The sequence below is a fragment of the Hemiscyllium ocellatum genome, chromosome 25 (assembly GCF_020745735.1).
Source record: "Hemiscyllium ocellatum isolate sHemOce1 chromosome 25, sHemOce1.pat.X.cur, whole genome shotgun sequence".
Taxonomy (NCBI): domain Eukaryota; kingdom Metazoa; phylum Chordata; class Chondrichthyes; order Orectolobiformes; family Hemiscylliidae; genus Hemiscyllium; species Hemiscyllium ocellatum.
In genome coordinates this window covers 720,054-740,147 of record NC_083425.1, presented here as the reverse complement: position 1 = coordinate 740,147, position 20,094 = coordinate 720,054, and the positions used below count along the sequence as shown (strand labels likewise).

At 55.6% G+C, this 20,094-nt stretch overlaps 1 protein-coding gene across 2 annotated transcripts in view; it reads right to left on the bottom strand.

Annotated features, from left to right (window-relative positions):
• Positions 1-20,094, bottom strand: part of rnf157 (ring finger protein 157) — a 77,035-nt gene that overhangs the window by 8,954 nt on the left and 47,987 nt on the right. For both annotated transcript variants that reach the window (XM_060844647.1, XM_060844648.1), the window contains exons 14-16: positions 17,089-17,200; positions 13,454-13,632; positions 5,043-5,108 (exon numbers count right to left, since the gene is read on the bottom strand). In XM_060844647.1, the coding sequence (XP_060700630.1) occupies positions 5,043-5,108; positions 13,454-13,632; positions 17,089-17,200 (357 nt within the window). The remainder of the gene's footprint in view (positions 1-5,042; positions 5,109-13,453; positions 13,633-17,088; positions 17,201-20,094) is intronic.

Below are 20,094 nucleotides of genomic sequence, written 5' to 3'. Positions count from 1 at the left end.
ATCACCCCCGACCCTGCTCCTGACCTAATAATCTCCCATCCCCCTCACCCCGACCCCATCCCCATCACCGCAACCACAATCCATCACCCCTGACCCCGACCCATTACCCCCAACCATAACCCATCACCCATGACCCCAACCCACCACCCCAACCCCAACCCACCACCCCAGCCCCATTGCCCCCGACCCCAACCCATCATCCCGACCTCAATCCATCACCTGGATCCCAACCACATCACCCCGACTCCAACCCATTGTCCGACCCAACCCATCACCCTCAACACCAAACCATCACCCCCAACCCTGCCCCTGACCCAATAAACCCCTGTCCCCATCACCCTAACCCCAACCCATCATGCTGACCCCAACCCAACACCCCTGACTCCAACCCCATGACCATCGACCCTGCACCTGATCCAACAAACCCCCATCCCCATCACCCCGACCCCAACCCCAACACCCCGAACCCAGCCCATCACCCTCAACACCAAACCATCACCCCAACCTCAACCCCATTGCCCCTGACCCAAACCCATCACCCCGACCCCAACCCTATCACCCTGACCCCAACCCCCCATCACCCTGACCCCAACCCCCCATCACCCTGACCCCAAACCCCCATCACCCTGACCCCAACCCCATCACCCTCAACACCAAACCATCACCCCAAATCTGCCCCTGACCCAAGAAACCCCCATCCCCAACCCATCGCCTGACCCCAACTCATCACTATCAACACCAAACCATCACCCCAACCCTGCCCCAACAAACCCCCATCCTCATCACCCTGGCCCCACCCCATCACCCCTGACCCTAACCCATCATCCCGACCCCAAGCAATCACCCCGGAACCCCCCCCACCATCACCCCGACCCGAAACCATCACCCCTGACCCCAACCCATCACCCTGACCCCAATTCCTACACCCCGACCCAACCCATCACCCCTGACCCCAACCCATCGACCCTGACCCCAACCCATCGACCCTGACCCCAACCCATCATCCCGACCCCAGCCCATCACCCCTGACCGCAGCCCATCACCCCTGACCCCAACCCATTAACCCGACCCCAACCCATTACCCCGACTCCAACCCATTAACCCGACCCCAATACATCACCCCCGACCCCAACCCATTACCCCGACTCCAACCCATTAACCCGACCCCAACCCTTCACCCCCGACCCCAACCCATCACCCCAAATCCAACCCATCAGCCCCTACCCTGCCCTCGACCCAATAAACCCCCATTCCCATCACCCCAACCCATGACCCCAACCCTGCTCCTGACCCAATAAACCCCCATCCCCTCACCCCGACCCCATCCCCCTCACCCCGACCCAATCCCCATCACCCCACCACAATCCATCACCCCGGACCCCAACCCATCACCCAAACCATCACCCCGACCCCATCGCCCAGACCCCAACCCATCACCCCGACCCCAACCCATCACCCCTGACCCCAGCTCATCACCCCTGACCCCAGCTCATCACCCCTGACTCCAACTCATTCCCCCGACCCCAACTCATCACCCTGACCCCAACCCATCACCCCGGCCCCAATCCATCGCCCCCGACCCCAATCCATCATCCCGACCACAATACATCACCCGGACCCCAACCACATCACCCCGACTCCAACCCATCATCCTCAACACCAAACCATCACCCCAACCCTGCCCCTGACCCAACAAACCCCCATCCCCATCACCCTGATCCCAACCCATCAATCTGACACCAACCCATCACCCCCGACCCTGCTCCTGACCTAATAATCCCCCATCCCCCTCACCCCGACCCCATCCCCATCACCGCAACCACAATCCATCACCCCTGACCCCAACCCACCACCCCAGCCCCATTGCCCCCGACCCCAACCCATCATCCCGACCTCAATCCATCACCTGGATCCCAACCACATCACCCCGACTCCAACCCATTGTCCGACCCAACCCATCACCCTCAACACCAAACCATCACCCCCAACCCTGCCTCTGACCCATCCCCATCTCCCTGACCCCAACCCATCATGCCGACACCAACCCAACACCCCCGACCCTGCATCTGATCCAACAAACCCCCATCCCCATCACCCCGACCCCAACCCATCATCCCCGACCCTGCTCCTGACCCAATAATCCCCCATCCCCTCACCCCGACCCCATCCCCCTCACCCCGACCCGACCCAATCCCCATCATCCCGACCACAATCCATCACCCTGGACCCCAACCCAACATCCATGACCCCAACCCATCACCCATGACCCCAACCCATCACCCAAACCATCACCCCGACCCCATCGCCCCGACCCCAACCCATCACCCCGACCCCAACCCATCACCCCTGACCCCAGCCCATCACCCCTGACCCCAGCCCATCACCCCTGACCCCAACTCATCACCCTGACCCCAACCCATCACTCCGGCCCCAATCCATCGCCCCCGACCCCAACCCATCATCCCGACCTCAATACATCACCCGGACCCCAACCACATCACCCCGACTCCAACCCATCATCCTCAACACCAAACCATCACCCCAACCCTGCCCCTGACCCAACAAACCCCCATCCCCATCACCCTGACCCTAACCCATCACGCAGACACAACCCAACACCCCCGACCCCAACCCCAATCCATCACCCCCGACCCTGCATCTGATCCAACAAACCCCCATCCCCATCGCCCCGACCCCAACCCCTCAAACTCAACCCATCACCCTCAACACCAAGCCATCACCCTAACCCTGCTCTGACCCAATAAACCCTCATCCCCATCCCCATCACCCCAACCCATCATCCTCCTGCACCTGATCCAACAAAACCCCATCCCCATCACCCCGACCTCAGTCCATCATCCCTGATCCCAACCCATCAATCTGACACCAACCCATCACCCCCGACCCTGCTCCTGACCTAATAATCCCCCATCCCCCTCACCCCGACCCCATCCCCATCACCGCAACCACAATCCATCACCCCTGACCCCGACCCATTACCCCCAACCATAACCCATCACCCATGACCCCAACCCCCCACCCCAACCCCAACCCACCACCCCAGCCCCATTGCCCCCGACCCCAACCCATCATCCCGACCTCAATCCATCACCTGGATCCCAACCACATCACCCCGACTCCAACCCATTGTCCGACCCAACCCATCACCCTCAACACCAAACCATCACCCCAACCCTGCCCCTGACCCAATAAACCCCGTCCCAATCACCCTAACCCCAACCCATCATGCTGACCCCAACCCAACACCCCTGACTCCAACCCCATGACCATCGACCCTGCACCTGATCCAACAAACCCCCATCCCCATCACCCCGACCCCAACCCCAACACCCCGAACCCAGCCCATCACCCTCAACACCAAACCATCACCCCAACCTCAACCCCATTGCCCCTGACCCAAACCCATCACCCCGACCCCAACCCTATCACCCTGACCCCAACCCCCCATCACCCTGACCCCAACCCCCCATCACCCTGACCCCAAACCCCCATCACCCTGACCCCAACCCCATCACCCTCAACACCAAACCATCACCCCAAATCTGCCCCTGACCCAAGAAACCCCCATCCCCAACCCATCGCCTGACCCCAACTCATCACTATCAACACCAAACCATCACCCCAACCCTGCCCCAACAAACCCCCATCCTCATCACCCTGGCCCCACCCCATCACCCCTGACCCTAACCCATCATCCCGACCCCAAGCAATCACCCCGGAACCCCCCCCACCATCACCCCGACCCGAAACCATCACCCCTGACCCCAACCCATCACCCTGACCCCAATTCCTACACCCCGACCCAACCCATCACCCCTGACCCCAACCCATCGCCCCTGACCCCAACCCATCGACCCTGACCCCAACCCATCGACCCTGACCCCAACCCATCGACCCTGACCCCAACCCATCGACCCTGACCCCAGCCCATCACCCCTGACCGCAGCCCATCACCCCTGACCCCAACCCATTAACCCGACCCCAACCCATTACCCCGACTCCAACCCATTAACCCGACCCCAACCCTTCACCCCCGACCCCAACCCATCACCCCAAATCCAACCCATCAGCCCCTACCCTGCCCTCGACCCAATAAACCCCCATTCCCATCACCCCAACCCATGACCCCAACCCTGCTCCTGACCCAATAAACCCCCATCCCCATTACCCCGACCCCATCCCCATCACCCTGACCCAACCCCATCACCCCTGACCGTAACCCATCACCCCTGACCGCAACCCATCACCCCGACCTCAACCCATCACTCCTGACTCCATCCCCATCACCCCGACCCCAAATCATCATCCCTGACCCCACCCCATCACCCGTGACCCTAATCCTGACCCAATAAACCTCATCACCACCCCCGACCCCATGACACCATCCCTGATCCTGACCCAATAAACCCCCCCATCCCATTACCCCTGACCCTATCTGATTGCTGCTGACCCTAACCCTGACCCCATGCCATCATCCCAATCCCGCTCCTGACACCACCCCCCACCCCACCCCTATCCAACAATCCCAGGTTAGATTCACCAGAAAGCTGCTGGGACTTCATGAGTTTAATTCTGTGTGAGATGAAACAATCTGGGATTGGATCTCTGGAATTTCGAAGAGTAAGGGGTGATTTCATTGAAACTTTCAATGTTTTAAGTGATACAGAAATAGGGGATAAAGAAACTATTTCCGTTACTTGGAGAGTCTAGAATGAGGGGGCAGTGTTTAAAAGTGGGAACCAGGTCTCTGAGGAATGAATACTGGAAATATCTTTAGACACAAAGGGTGAGAGATGTTTGAAATTCTCTTCTGCAAACGGTAATTAATTCTGCATAATGTTCATTTAATCTGAAATTGAGAGATAAGGAGAAATATGGAGCAAAGGCAGAAGAAGGGGTAGTCACAAATCAGTCATGGTGGATGGAGTGGGCAGAAAGGCCTCCTCTCATTGTAACATTGTGATTCCAACACGCCCCGAACTCCTGCTACAGCCCAGATCCAAAATGCCCATTGCCCTTACCTCAGCATCCTGATCTCGATGGTGGGGCCTGTCACACCGAGCATCTGCAGCTGCATCTGTTGGGGTCTGTAATGTGAACAAGTGGAGGCCATAACCGATGGCACATGGACAACAGCGCTTAAAGAAGGCAGCTCTTCACCAGCTCCTCAAGGGGAAACCAGCGACGGGCAGAGCTCATCAACAACCTGACCTAGGCAGTGACCTCCCCCAGGCCAGCCTGAGCATCCGATGAGTGTAGCTGATTTGCCCGTTGTGTCTCCAGCAGCAGAGCCGCTCCCAGGGGGATCCGGAACACAAACAAACAAAACGTGGGGGAGTTAAAAACTATGTTGCTGGAAAAGCACAGCAGGTCAGGCAACAGCCGAGGAGCAGGAGCATCGACATTTCATAAGGTCTTCATCAGGAGGAGCCGATGAAAGGTAGATGCAAAAAGCATTGACTCTCCTGCTCCTCAGATGCTGCCAGACCTGCTGCGCTTTTCCAGCAACACAGTCTTTGATTCACATCTCCAGCATCCACAGTCTTCACTTTATCCCAACACTCGTCAATCACACCCCCCAAACACAGCCCCACACTGGCACACCCCCCCAAACACAGCCCCACACTGACACCCCCCAAACACAGTCCCACACTGACACGCCCCCCCAAACACAGTCCCACACTGACGCCCCCCCAAACACAGCCCCACACTGACACCCCCCCAAACACAGTCCTACACTGACACCCCCCCAAACACAGTCCCACACTGACACCCCCCCAAACACAGCCCCACACTGGCACACCCCCCCAAACACAGCCCCACACTGACACCCCCCAAACACAGTCCCACACTGACACGCCCCCCCAAACACAGTCCCACACTGACGCCCCCCCAAACACAGCCCCACACTGACACCCCCCCAAACACAGTCCTACACTAACACCCCCCCAAACACAGTCCCACACTGACACACCCCAAACACAGTCCCACACTGACACGCCCCCCCAAACACAGCCCCACACTGGCACACCCCCCCAAACACAGCCCCACACTGACACACCCCAAACACAGTCCCACACTGACACGCCCCCCCAAACACAGCCCCACACTGACACCCCCCCAAACACAGTCCCACACTGACACCCCCCCAAACACAGTCCTACACTAACACCCCCCCAAACACAGTCCCACACTGACACACCCCAAACATAGTCCCACACTGACACCCCCCCAAACACAGCCCCACACTGACACCCCCCCAAACACAGCCCCACACTGACACACCCCCCCAAACACAGCCCCACACTGACACACTCCCCCAAACACAGTCCCACACTGACACGCCCCCCCAAACACAGCCCCACACTGACACCCCCCAAACACAGTCCCACACTGACACCCCACCAAACACAGTCCTACACTAACACCCCCCCAAACACAGTCCCACACTGACACACCCCAAACACAGTCCCACAGACACCCCCCCAACACAGTCCCACACTGACACCTCCCCCAAACACAGCCCCACACTGACACCCCCCCAAACACAGCCCCACACTGACACACTCCCCCAAACACAGTCCCACACTGACACGCCCCCCCCAAACACAGTCCCACACTGACCGCCCCCCAAACACAGTCCCACACTGACACCCCCCACCAAACACAGTCCCACACTGACACACACCCCCAAACACAGTCCCACACTTACACCCCCCAAACACAGTCCCACACTGACACCTCCCCCAAACACAATCCCACATTAACACCCCCCCAAACACAGTCCCACACTGACACGCCCCCCCAAACACAGTCTCACACTGACACCCCCCCAAAAACAGTCCCACATTGACACACCCCCAAACACAGTCCCACACTGACACGCCCCCCCAAACACAGTCTCACACTGACACCCCCCCAAAAACAGTCCCACACTGACACACCCCCAAACACAGTCCCACACTGACACCCCCCAAAACACAGACCCACACTGACACACACCCCAAACACAGTCCCACACTGATACACACACCCCCAAAACACAGTCCCACACTGACACCCCCCAAAACACAGTCCCACACTGATACACACCCCCCCAAAACACAGTCCCACACTGACACCCCCCAAAACACAGACCCACACTGACACACACCCCCAAACAGTCCCACACTGACACACCCTCCCAAACACACCCCCCAAACACAGTCCCACACTGACACCCCCCCAAACACAGTCCTACACTAACACCCCCAACACAGTCCCACACTGACACACCCCCAAACACAGTCCCACACTGACACCCCCCAAACACACACCCCAACACAGTCCCACACTGACCCATCCCCCAAACACAGTCCCACACTGACACCCCCCAAAACACACCCCCCAAACACAGTCCCACACTGACACCCCCCAAACACAGTCCTACACTGACACCCCCCAAACACAGTCCCACACTGACACCCCCCAAACACCCCCCCAACACAGTCCACACTGACCCACCCCCCCAAACACAGTCCCACACTGACACCCCCCAAAACACCTCCCTCAAACACAGTCCCACACTGACACCCCCCAAACACAGTCCTACACTGACACCCCCCAAACACAGTCCCACACTAACATCCCCCAAACACAGTCCCACACTGACACCCCACCAAAGACAGTCCTACACTAACACCCCCCAAACACAGTCCCACACTGACACCCCCCCAAAACACAGACCCACACTGACACCCCCCCCAAACACAGTCCCACACTGACACCCCCCAAACACAGTCCCACACTGATACACCCCCCCAAAACACAGTCCCACACTGACACCCCCCAAAACACAGACCCGCACTGACACACACCCCCAAACAGTCCCACACTGACACACCCTCCCAAACACCCCCCCAAACACAGTCCCACACTGACACCCCTCCCAAACACAGTCCCACACTGACACCCACAAAACACCCCCCCAAACACAGTCCCACACTGACACACCCCCCAAACACAGTCCTACACTGACACCCCCAAAACACAGTCCCACACTGACACACCCCCAAACACAGTCCCACACTGACACACCCCCAAACACAGTCCTACAATAACACCCCCCAAACACAGTCCTACACTGACACCCCCAAAACACACACCCCAAACACAGTCCCACACTGACACCCCCCAAACACAGTCCTACACTGACATCCCTCCAAACACAGTCCTACAATAACACCCCCCCAAACACCGTCCTACACTAACACCCCCAAAACACACACCCCAAACACAGTCCCACACTGACACCCCCCAAACACAGTCCTACACTGACACCCCCCAAACACAGTCCCACACTGACACCCCCAAAACACAGTCCCACACTGACACACCCCCAAACACAGTCCTACAATAACACCCCCCCAAACACAGTCCGACACTGACACCCCCAAAACACACACCCCAAACACAGTCCCACACTGACACCCCCCAAACACAGTCCTACACTGACACCTCCCCAAACACAGTCCTACAATAACACCCCCCCAAACACAGTCCTACACTGACACCCCCAAAACACACACCCCAAACACAGTCCCACACTGACACCCCCCAAACACAGCCCTACACTGACACCCCCCCAAACACAATGGAAGAGGGCACTGTTGGTATGATCAGCAAGTTTGCAGATGACACGAAGATTGGTGGAGTAGAAGATTGGGCGGCACGGTGGCACAGTGGTTAGCACTGCTGTCTCACAGCGCCAGGGACCTGGGTTCAATTCCCGCCTCAGGTGACTGACTGTGTGGAGTTTGCACGTTCTCCCCGTGTCTGCGTGGGTTTCCTCCAGGTGCTCCGGTTTCCTCCCACAGTCCAAAGATGTGTGGGTCAGGTGAATTGGCCATGCTAAATTGCCCGTAGTGTTAGGTAAGGGGTATATGTAGGGGTATGGGTGGGTTGCGCTTCGGCGGGTCGGTGTGGACTTGTTGGGCCGAAGGGCCTGTTTCCACACTGTAAGTAATCTAAAAGAAAAAAAGTCCTACACTGACACCCCTCCCAAACACAGTCCTACACTGACACCCCTCCAAACACAGTCCTACACTAACACCCCCCAAACACACACCCCCAAACACAGTCCCACACTGACACCCCCCAAACACAGTCCCACACTGACACCCCCCCAAACACAGTCCCACACTGACACCCCTCCCAAACACAGTCCTACACTAACACCCCCCAAACACAGTCCCACACTGACACCCCCCCCAAACACAGTCCCACACTGACACACCCTCCCAAACACCCCCCAAACACAGTCCCACACTGACACACCCTCCCAAACACCTCCCAAACACAGTCCCACACTGACACCCCCCAAACACAGTCCTACACTGACACCCCCCCAAACACAGTCCTACACTTACACCCCCCCAAACACAGTCCCACACTAACACCCCCCCAAACACAGTCCCACACTGACACCCCCCAAACACACCCCCCAAAACACAGTCCTACACTAACACCCCCCCAAACACAGTCCCACACTGACACACCCTCCCAAACACAGTCCCACACTGACACACCCTCCCAAACACCCCCCCAAAACACAGTCCCACACTGACACACCCCCTAAACACAGTCCCACAATGACACACCCTCCCAAACACACACCCCCAAACACAGTCCCACACTGACACCCCTCCCAAACACAGTCCTACACTAACACCCCCCAAACACAGTCCCACACTGACACCCCCCCAAACACAGTCCCACACTGACACACCCTCCCAAACACAGTCCCACACTGACACACCCTCCCAAACACCCCCCCAAAACACAGTCCCACACTGACACACCCCCTAAACACAGTCCCACAATGACACACCCTCCCAAACACACACCCCCAAACACAGTCCCACACTGACACCCCTCCCAAACACAGTCCTACACTAACACCCCCCAAACACAGTCCCACACTGACACCCCCCCAAACACAGTCCCACACTGACACACCCTCCCAAACACCCCCCAAACACAGTCCCACACTGACACACCCTCCCAAACACCTCCCAAACACAGTCCCACACTGACACCCCCCAAACACAGTCCTACACTGACACCCCCCCAAACACAGTCCTACACTTATACCCCCCCAAACACAGTCCCACACTAACACCCCCCCAAACACAGTCCCACACTGACACCCCCCCAAACACAGTCCTACACTAACACCCCCCAAACACACCCCCCAAAACACAGTCCTACACTAACACCCCCCCAAACACAGTCCCACACTGACACACTCTCCCAAACACAGTCCCACACTGACACACCCTCCCAAACACCCCCCCAAAACACAGTCCCACACTGACACACCCCCCTAAACACAGTCCCACACTGACACACCCTCCCAAACACACCACGCCAAACACAGTCCCACACTGACACCCCCCCAAACACAGTCCCACACTGACACCCCGCCAAACACAGTCCCACACTGACACCCCCCAAACACACACCCCCAAAACACAGACCCACACTAACACCCCCCAAACACAGTCCCACACTGACACTCCCCAAACACAGTCCTACACTAACACCCCCCAAAACACAGTCCCACACTGACACCCCCCCCAAACACAGTCCCACACTGACACACCCTCCCAAACACCCCCCAAACACAGTCCCACACTGACACACCCTCCCAAACACCTCCCAAACACAGTCCCACACTGACACCCCCCAAACACAGTCCTACACTGACACCCCCCCAAACACAGTCCTACACTTACACCCCCCCAAACACAGTCCCACACTAACACCCCCCCAAACACAGTCCCACACTGACACCCCCCAAACACCCCCCCAAAACAGTCCTACACTAACACCCCCCCAAACACAGTCCCACACTGACACACCCTCCCAAACACAGTCCCACACTGACACACCCTCCCAAACACCCCCCCAAAACACAGTCCCACACTGACACACCCCCTAAACACAGTCCCACACTGACACACCCTCCCAAACACACCCCCCCAAACACAGTCCCACACTGACACCCCCCCAAACACCCCCCAAAACACAGTCCCACACTGACACACCCCCACAGTCCCACACTGACACCCCCCCAAACACAGTCCTACACTTACACCCCCCCAAACACAGTCCTACACTAACACCCCCCCAAACACAGTCCCACACTGACACACCCCCAAACACAGTCCCACACTGACACCCCCCAAACACCCCCCCAACACAGTCCCACACTGACCCACCCCCCCAAACACAGTCCCACACTGACACCCCCCAAACACAGTCCCACACTGACACCCCCCAAACACCCCCCCAACACAGTCCCACACTGACCCACCCCCCCAAACACAGTCCCACACTGACACCCCCCAAACACAGTACTACACTAACACCCCCCCAAACACAGTCCCACACTGACACCCCCAAAACACAGTCCCACACTGACACCCCCCAAACACACACCCCCAAACACAGTCCCACACTGACACCCCCCAAAACACAGTCCCACACTGACACACCCAAACACAGTCCCACACTGACACCCCCAAAACACCCCCCCAAACACAGTCCCACACTGACACACACCCCCAAACACAGTCCCACACTGACACCCCCCAAACACAGTCCTACACTGACACCCCCAAACACAGTCCTACACTGACACCCCCAAAACACAGTCCCACACTGACACCCCTCCCAAACACAGTCCCACACTGACACCCACAAAACACCCCCCCAAACACAGTCCTACACTGACACCCCCCAAACACAGTCCCACACTAACACCCCCCAAACACAGTCCCACACTGACACCCCTCCCAAACATACTCCCACACTGACACCCCCAAAACACAGTCCCACACTGACACCCCCCAAACACACACCCCCAAACACAGTCCCACACTGACACCCCCAAAACACCCCCCCAAACACAGTCCCACATTGACACACCCCCCCAAACACAGTCCCACACTGACACCCCCAAACACAGTCCTACACTGACACCCCCCAAACACAGTCCCACACTAACACCCCCAAACACAGTCCCACACTGACACCCCTCCCAAACACAGTCCCACACTGACACCCCTCCCAAACACAGTCCTACACTAACACCCCCCCAAACACACCCCCCCAAACACAGTCCCACACTGACACACCCTCCCAAACACAGTCCCACACTGACACATGCCCCCCAAACACAGACCCACACTGATACACGCCCCCAAACACACACCCTCCCAAACACAGTCCCACACTGACACCCCCCAAACACAGACCCACACTGACACAGTCCCACACTGACACCCCCTCCCAAACACAGTCCCACACTGACACACGCCCCCAAACACAGACCCACATTGATACACCCCCCCAAACACACACCCTCCCAAACACAGTCCCACACTAACACCCCCCCAAACACAGACCCACACTGACACAGTCCCACACTGACACCCCCCAAACACAGTCCCACACTGGCACAGTCCCACACTGACACCCCCCCAACACAGAACCACACTGATATACACCCCCCCAAACACACACCCTCCCAAACACAGTCCCACACTGACACCCCCCCAAACACAGACCCACAGTGACACAGTCCCACACTGCCAGACACCATCCCAAACACAGTCCCATAATTTTGCAGGCTAATACCTGACAGGGACAGTGTCAGATCCCCCACAGGAGCGGGGTGGTAGTGTTGCAGTGGGATTGTCACTGGTTTAGTGACCCAGAGCAGCAGCTGACGTCCTGGGGATACAGCTTCAATTCCCACAGGGTTACTGTCCAACACAAGCCCACTGAGTGAAATCTGGAATTGAAATGACTGTCAGGCTCAGTGCTGTGGCTCTGGCACTGTTGGGGGATTTTTGTTAAAGTCTGTTGGGGGGCTTTAGAGAAGGAAACTGCTGTCATTACTCGGCCTCGCCTACACGTGACTCCAGACTGGCAGCAATGTGGGGGACTCCAATATGGCCTGAGCCAGTCAGTGGTTTAAGGGTAATTACTGACAGGCAAGAACACCAGGAGTGGATTTTCACTGGTGAACGGGGACTGGATACAGTGGATAGGTTCCCACTGAGGAACCAGGAACCAGAAGGTGAGGGTCCAGAGTTAAAGTGATCCGTAAATGAAGCAAGCTGCCAATGAAGATAAAACATTCTCATTCAGCGAATTGTTAGGGTCTGGAAGACCCTGCCAGGAAATGTGGTGGAGGCAGGTTCAAGTGAGACAGTCAGAAGGAGACAGGATGGTTATGTGGAATTAAAAGGCAGGGATATTAGGGAAAGGGAGGAGAGTGGCCCTGTTAGAAGAGCCAGTGCAGCAGGATGGGCCGAATGGCCTCTTGCTGCACTGTCGAGATTGTGTGAATTACAGACCTCGGGAGCGATAGCCAAAGTCTCACCTTCAGCTCCTCATCTTCCTCCTGTGTGGCCGGCAGGGTCAGACGCTCTTCAGAAACACCCTCCAACAGACCATCAGGACCAGGGGCCTGGTAGGAGCCAGACATCGAGGAGATGGTGTCTGTGCTCAGCTGAGAGGATGCCATTGACATCACTGACTGCACCAGACTGCTGCTGCCATCTGAGAGACACGGAGAGAACAAAGGGGGAGAAAAGAGAGGGAAGGAGAGGAGAGAGATGGTGAGATAGAGAGAAACAGACACAGGCAGAGACAGTGCAGGATCAAGACACTCAGAGCAAAGGAAATATTCAGAAACACAACCATCAAGGCCTGGCCATCGAGGGTAGGAACAGGGTCACCATGTGGGGGTGGGGGTGGGGGGTGGGGGGGAGATATGGAGATACTCTGTGTACACTGGGGGGAGAGATACTCTGTGTACACTGGGGGGGGAGATACTCTGTATACACTGGGGGGGGAGATACTCTGTATACACTGCGGGGGGGAGATACTCTGTGTACACTGGGGATGGGTAGGGAGATACACTGTAACTGGGGGGTGGGGGTGGGGAAGTACTCTGTGTACACTGTGGGGTGGGGGATTGAGATACTCTGTATACACAAAATAAAAATTACAGCCCAGGAACAGGCCCTTCGGCCCTCCAAGCCTGAGCCAATCCAAATCCACTGTCTAAACCTGTCACCCAATTCCTAAGCATCTATATCCCTCTGCTCCCCACCTACTCATGCATCTGTCCAGACACATCTTAAATGAATCTACTGTGCCTGCCTCCACTACCTCTGCTGGCAACGCGTTCCGGGCACCCCCCACCCTCTGTGTGAAGTACTTGCTGCATGTATCCCCCTTAAACTTTCCACCTCTCACCTTGAAAGCGTGACCTCTCATTATTGAATCCTTCACCCTGGGAAAAAGCTTATCTCTATCCACCCTGTCTATACCCTTCATGATTTTATAAACCTCAGTCAGGTCTCCCCTCAATCTCCTTTTTTCTAATGAAAATAAACCTAACCTACTCAACCTCTCTTCATAGCTAGCACCCTCCATACCAGGCAACATCCTCGTAAACCTTCTCTGCACCCTCTCCAAAGCGTCCACATCCTGAACTGTGGCAACCAGAACTGTACACAGTATTCTAAATGCAGCCAAACCAATGTCTTGTACAATGTTAACATGACTTACCAGCTCTTATACTCAATACCCCGTCCAATGAAGGCAAGCATACTATATGCCTTCTTGACCACTCTATCCACCTGTGCAGCCACCTTCAGGGTACAATGGACCTGCACTCCCAGATCTCTCTGCTCATCAACTTTTCCCAAGGCTCTTCCATTTACAGTATAGTTCACTCTAGAATTAGACTTCACAAATGCATCACCTCACATTTGCCTGGATTGAAACATCTGCCACTTCTCCACCCAACTCTCCAGTCTATCTGTATCCTCCTGTGTTCTCTGACAGTCCCTTATTTTTAGATTAGATTACTTTAGATTACTTAGTGTGGAAACAGGCCCTTCGGCCCAACAAGTCCACACTGACCCGACGAAGTGCAACCCACCCATACCCCTACATTTGCCCCTTACCTCACACTACGGGCAATTTAGCGTGGCCAATTCACCTGACCCGCACACCTTTGGACTGTGGGAGGAAACCGGAGCACCCGGAGGAAACCCACGCAGACACGGGGAGAACGTGCAAACTCCACACAGTCAGTCACCTCAGGTGGGAATTGAACCCGAGTCTCTGGCGCTGTGAGGCAGCAGTGCTAACCACTGTGCCACCGTGCCGCCCAATCTTCTACTCCACCAATCTTCGTGTCATCTGCAAACTTGCTGATCATACCAACAGTGCCCTCTTCCAGATCATTTATGTATATCACAAACAACAGTGGCCCCAGCACTGACCCCTGTGAGACACCCACTGGGCACCTTTCTCCATTTCAAGAAACTCCCTTCAGCTACTACTCTCTGTCTCCTGTTGCTCAACCAGTTCTTTATCCTCCTAGCTAGAACACCCTGCACACCATGTGACTTCACTTTCTCCATTAGTTTACTGTGGGGAACCTTATCAAACCCCTTACTAAAGTCCATGTATATGACATCAACAGCCCTTCCTTCATCTATCAACTTGGTCACTTCCTCAAAGAACTCTATTAAGTTGGGAAGTCACAATCTCCCCCGCACAAAACCATGTTGTCTATCACTGATAAGCCCATTCTTTTCCAAATATCCCTCAGTACCTTCTGCAGCAACTTTCCCACCGCCAACATCAGGCTCACTGATCTGTAGTTACCTGGAATATCCCTACTACCCTTCTTGTACAAGGGACAACATTAGCAACTCTCCAGCCCTTCAGCACTTCACCTGTAATTAAGGATGCCACAAAGATATCTGTCAGGGCCCCAGCTGTTTCCTCTCTCGCCTCCCTCAAAAACTCGGGATAGATCCCATCCAGTCCTGGGGATTTGTCCACCCTAATATCCTTTAGCCTACCCAACACACCTTCCCTCCTTACGTCAACGTGATCCAGAGTAAACAAACTTCTATCTCTAATCTCAACATTCATCATGTCCCTCTCCTCAGTGAACACTGATGCAAAGTAATCATTCAGAATCTCACCCATTCTCTCAGGTCCAATACACAGCCTTCCCTCATTGTCCTTTCGTGGACCAACCCATTTTTTGTTACTCTCTTGCTTCTTATATAAGAATAAAATGCCTTGGGATTCTGCTTAATTGGGAGAGAACGATTGGGAATGGTATTTTGGGAGTGAATCCTCAGGTATACAGACTCCCTCTTCCTCAGGGGCTCTGACTGTGAATGCAGACTATTGTCTGAGACCCAGGACAGACGTTCACATGTGCTTTCGGGGCACGGATGGCGAGGGAGGGGGCGTCTCTGAAATGGACACTGATTTCAGCTGACTCTGTATGCACGTGTGAATGGGACAAACAAACAACCTTTATCCAACAGTAGGCAGGGCAGCTTCTCATTGCCACCTTCATATGCTGTGACCCATTCCTCCCACCCCAATAATCATCCCCCAGCTCCCCCTCCTGTAACCCCCACCCATTCCCATCTCTCACCCCCAATTGGGTCTGACTCTTCTGAACTGCAGTAGATAAAATGCAGCAAGAACAGCAACCTCTCATCACAGGGATTTGTTGAGTGAACCTTCACTGAATTGCTTCCTGTATGTCAAGATTCATCTGTCGTGACACTGATCTGTACTGTACTCAGTCCACCAGTGCCCTCTTTAACTGGAGCAGAACCACCCTTCTCAATCCCCCTCACAATAAAACATTACATTCACTTTGCTTTCGTGATGAGTTACTGGATCTGCAGACTAACCTTCAGTGATTTATGCAATCGAACCCCCCTCCGAGACTCTGCGCCCTCTCACTGTTTAAATACACTGCTTCCTCTTTACTTATTCAGCCAAAAATGTCACATTTTCCCACGTTATACTCTTTTTGCTATATCTTTCCCCACTCACCTATTTATATCTTTTGGAAAGTACCTTAAGCCCACTCCACAGCTGCCTTGCCTACCTTCTGCCAGTCCTGAACCCTTGCAGTGGCTCTACAAATGTTGTAGAGCAGGGGGAGTTGGGTTGGATTACCTTCGGGTGATGTAATGGTGGAGGACAGTGGTGTGCCGGTACACGAAGATTGGTCGACAGCTCCCGATGATGACAGGGTCACATTCTCACTCTCAGGAGTAGCACTCGAATCCTGAGTAACAAAAGGCCCAGCTCAGGGAACGTGTATCTGAGACACTCAAATGGAACAAGCTTAACTCCCCTTTCAACTCCCTGCTAAACTCTCTCCAAAAGACAAGTCCTTTAGTCAGGATCACTGTCTTTACTCTGGGTTAAAGTGGCCCATGTTTAAATTTGTTTTTGGATGTGAAAGGGTTAAAACTGAGGAGTGCCAAATGTCCCCAGCCTCCTGCACTGTGCTGATACCACAGCGGCTCCGGGAGGATTAGCCGAGAGTCCGTACGTGAACAAAATTACATTCCTACTGTCATGGCTACTCCTCGGGACATCTGAGCCAATATTCCTTCAAGTACTAAGACTGTGAAGGATTGTGAAAAATAACTTTATTTCAAGTTACGTGGATATACCTGGAATGTTTATTTAAATAGAGCTCATTGAGAGGGTACTGTGTACATTGGAGATTTCATTTAAAAATACATTTTTCTTAGTATCACTCAACTGGTGGGACATCTGTGCTTTGATATGGACCCAGCTTCTGAACAGGGACGGGCTCAGGGAGGGAGGGTGGTGTTTTATTGAACAGGGACGGGCTGAGGGAGGGTGGTGTTTTATTGAACAGGGACGGGCTGGGGGAGGGAGGGTGGTGTTTTATTGAACAGGGACGGGCTGAGGGAGGGAGGGTTGTGTTTTATTGGACAGGGACGGGCTGAGGGAGGGAGGGTTGTGTTTTATTGGACAGGGACGGGCTGGGAGAAGGTGGTGTTTTATTGAACAGGGACGGGCTGGGGGAGGGAGGGAAGCGTTTTATTGAACAGGGACGGGCTGGGGGAGGGGGGGTGGTGTTTTATTGAACAGGGACGGGCTGAGGGTGGGTGGTCTTTTATTGAACGGGGACGGGCTGAGGGCGGGTGGTGTTTTATTGAACAGGGACGGGCTGAGGGAGGGACGGTGGTGTTTTATTGAACAGGGATGGGCTGGGGGAGCGTGGTGTTTTATTGAACAGGGACGGGCTGAGGGAGGGAGGGTGGTGTTTTATTGAACAGGGACGGGCTGGGGGAGGGAGGGTGGTGTTTTACTGAACAGGGACGGGCTGAGGGAGGGAGGGTGGTGTTTTATTGAACAGGGACGGGCTGGGGGAGGGAGGGTGGTGTTTTATTGAACGGGGACGGGCTGAGGGAGGGAGGGTGGTGTTTTATTGAACGGGGACGGGCTGAGGGAGGGTGGTGTTTTATTGAACAGGGACGGGCTGAGGGAGGGAGGGTGGTGTTTTATTGAACAGGGTAGGGCTGAGGGAGGGAGGGTGGTGTTTTATTGAACGGGGACGGGCTGAGGGAGGGAGGGTGGTGTTTTATTGAACAGGGACGGGCTGAGGGAGGGAGGGTGGTGTTTTATTGAACAGGGATGGACTGGGGGAGGGAGGGTGGTGTTTTATTGAACAGGGACGGGCTGGGGGGGAGAGAGGGTGGTGTTTTATTGAACAGGGACGGGCTGAGGGAGGGTGGTGTTTTATTGAACGGGGACGGGCTGAGGGAGGGCGGGTGGTGTTTTATTGAACAGGGACGGGCTGGGGGAGGGAGGGTGGTGTTTTATTGAACGGGGACGGGCTGAGGGAGGGAGGGTGGTGTTTTATTGAACGGGGACGGGCTGAGGGAGGGATGGTGGTGTTTTATTGAACAGGGACGGGCTGTGGGAGGGAGGTGTTTTATTGAACAGGGACGGGCTGGGGGAGGGTGGTGTTTTATTGGACAGGGATGGGCTGGGGGAGGGAGGGTGGTGTTTTATTGAACAGGGACGGGCTGAGGGTGGGTGGTGTTTTATTGGACAGGGATGGGCTGGGGGAGGGAGGGCGGTGTTTTATTGAACAGGGACGGGCTGAGGGAGGGAGGGTGGTGTTTTATTGAACGGGGACGGACTGAGGGAGGGAGGGTGGTGTTTTATTGAACGGGGACGGGCTGAGGGAGGGATGGTGGTGTTTTATTGAACAGGGACGGGCTGTGGGAGGGAGGTGTTTTATTGAACAGGGACGGGCTGGGGGAGGGTGGTGTTTTATTGGACAGGGATGGGCTGGGGGAGGGAGGGTGGTGTTTTATTGAACAGGGACGGGCTGAGGGTGGGTGGTGTTTTATTGGACAGGGATGGGCTGGGGGAGGGAGGGCGGTGTTTTATTGAACAGGGACGGGCTGAGGGAGGGTGGTGTTTTATTGAACGGGGACGGGCTGAGGGAGGGATGGTGGTGTTTTATTGAACAGGGACTGGCTGAGGGAGGGTGGTGTTTTATTGGACAGTGACGGGCTGAGGGAGGGAGGGTGGTGTTTTATTGAACAGGGACGGGCTGAGGGAGGGAGGGTGGTGTTTTATTGAACAGGGACGGGCTGAGGGTGGGAGGGTGGTGTTTTATTGAAAAGGGACGGGCTGAGGGAGGGTGGTGTTTTATTGAACAGGGACGGACTGGGGGAGGGAGGGTGGTGTTTTATTGAACAGGGACGGGCTGGGGGAGGGTGGTGTTTTATTGAACAGGGACGGGCTGAGGGAGGGTGGTGTTTTATTGGACAGGGACGGGCTGAGGGAGAGTGGTGTTTTATTGAACAGGGACGGGCTGGGTGTGGGTGGTGTTTTATTGAACAGGTACGGGCTGAGGGAGGGAGGGTGGCGTTTTGTTGAACGGGGACGGGCTGAGGGTGGGTGATGGTTTTTTGAACAGGGACGGGCTGAGCAAGGGTGATGTTTTATTGAACAGTGTCGGGCTGAGGGAGGGAGGGTGGTGTTTTATTGAAAAGGGACGGGCTGGGGGAGGGAGGTGTTTTATTGTACAGGGACGGGCTGGGGGAGGGAGGTGTTTTATTGTACAGGGACGGGCTGTGGGAGGGAGGTGTTTTATTGAACAGGGACGGGCTGGGGGAGGGAGGT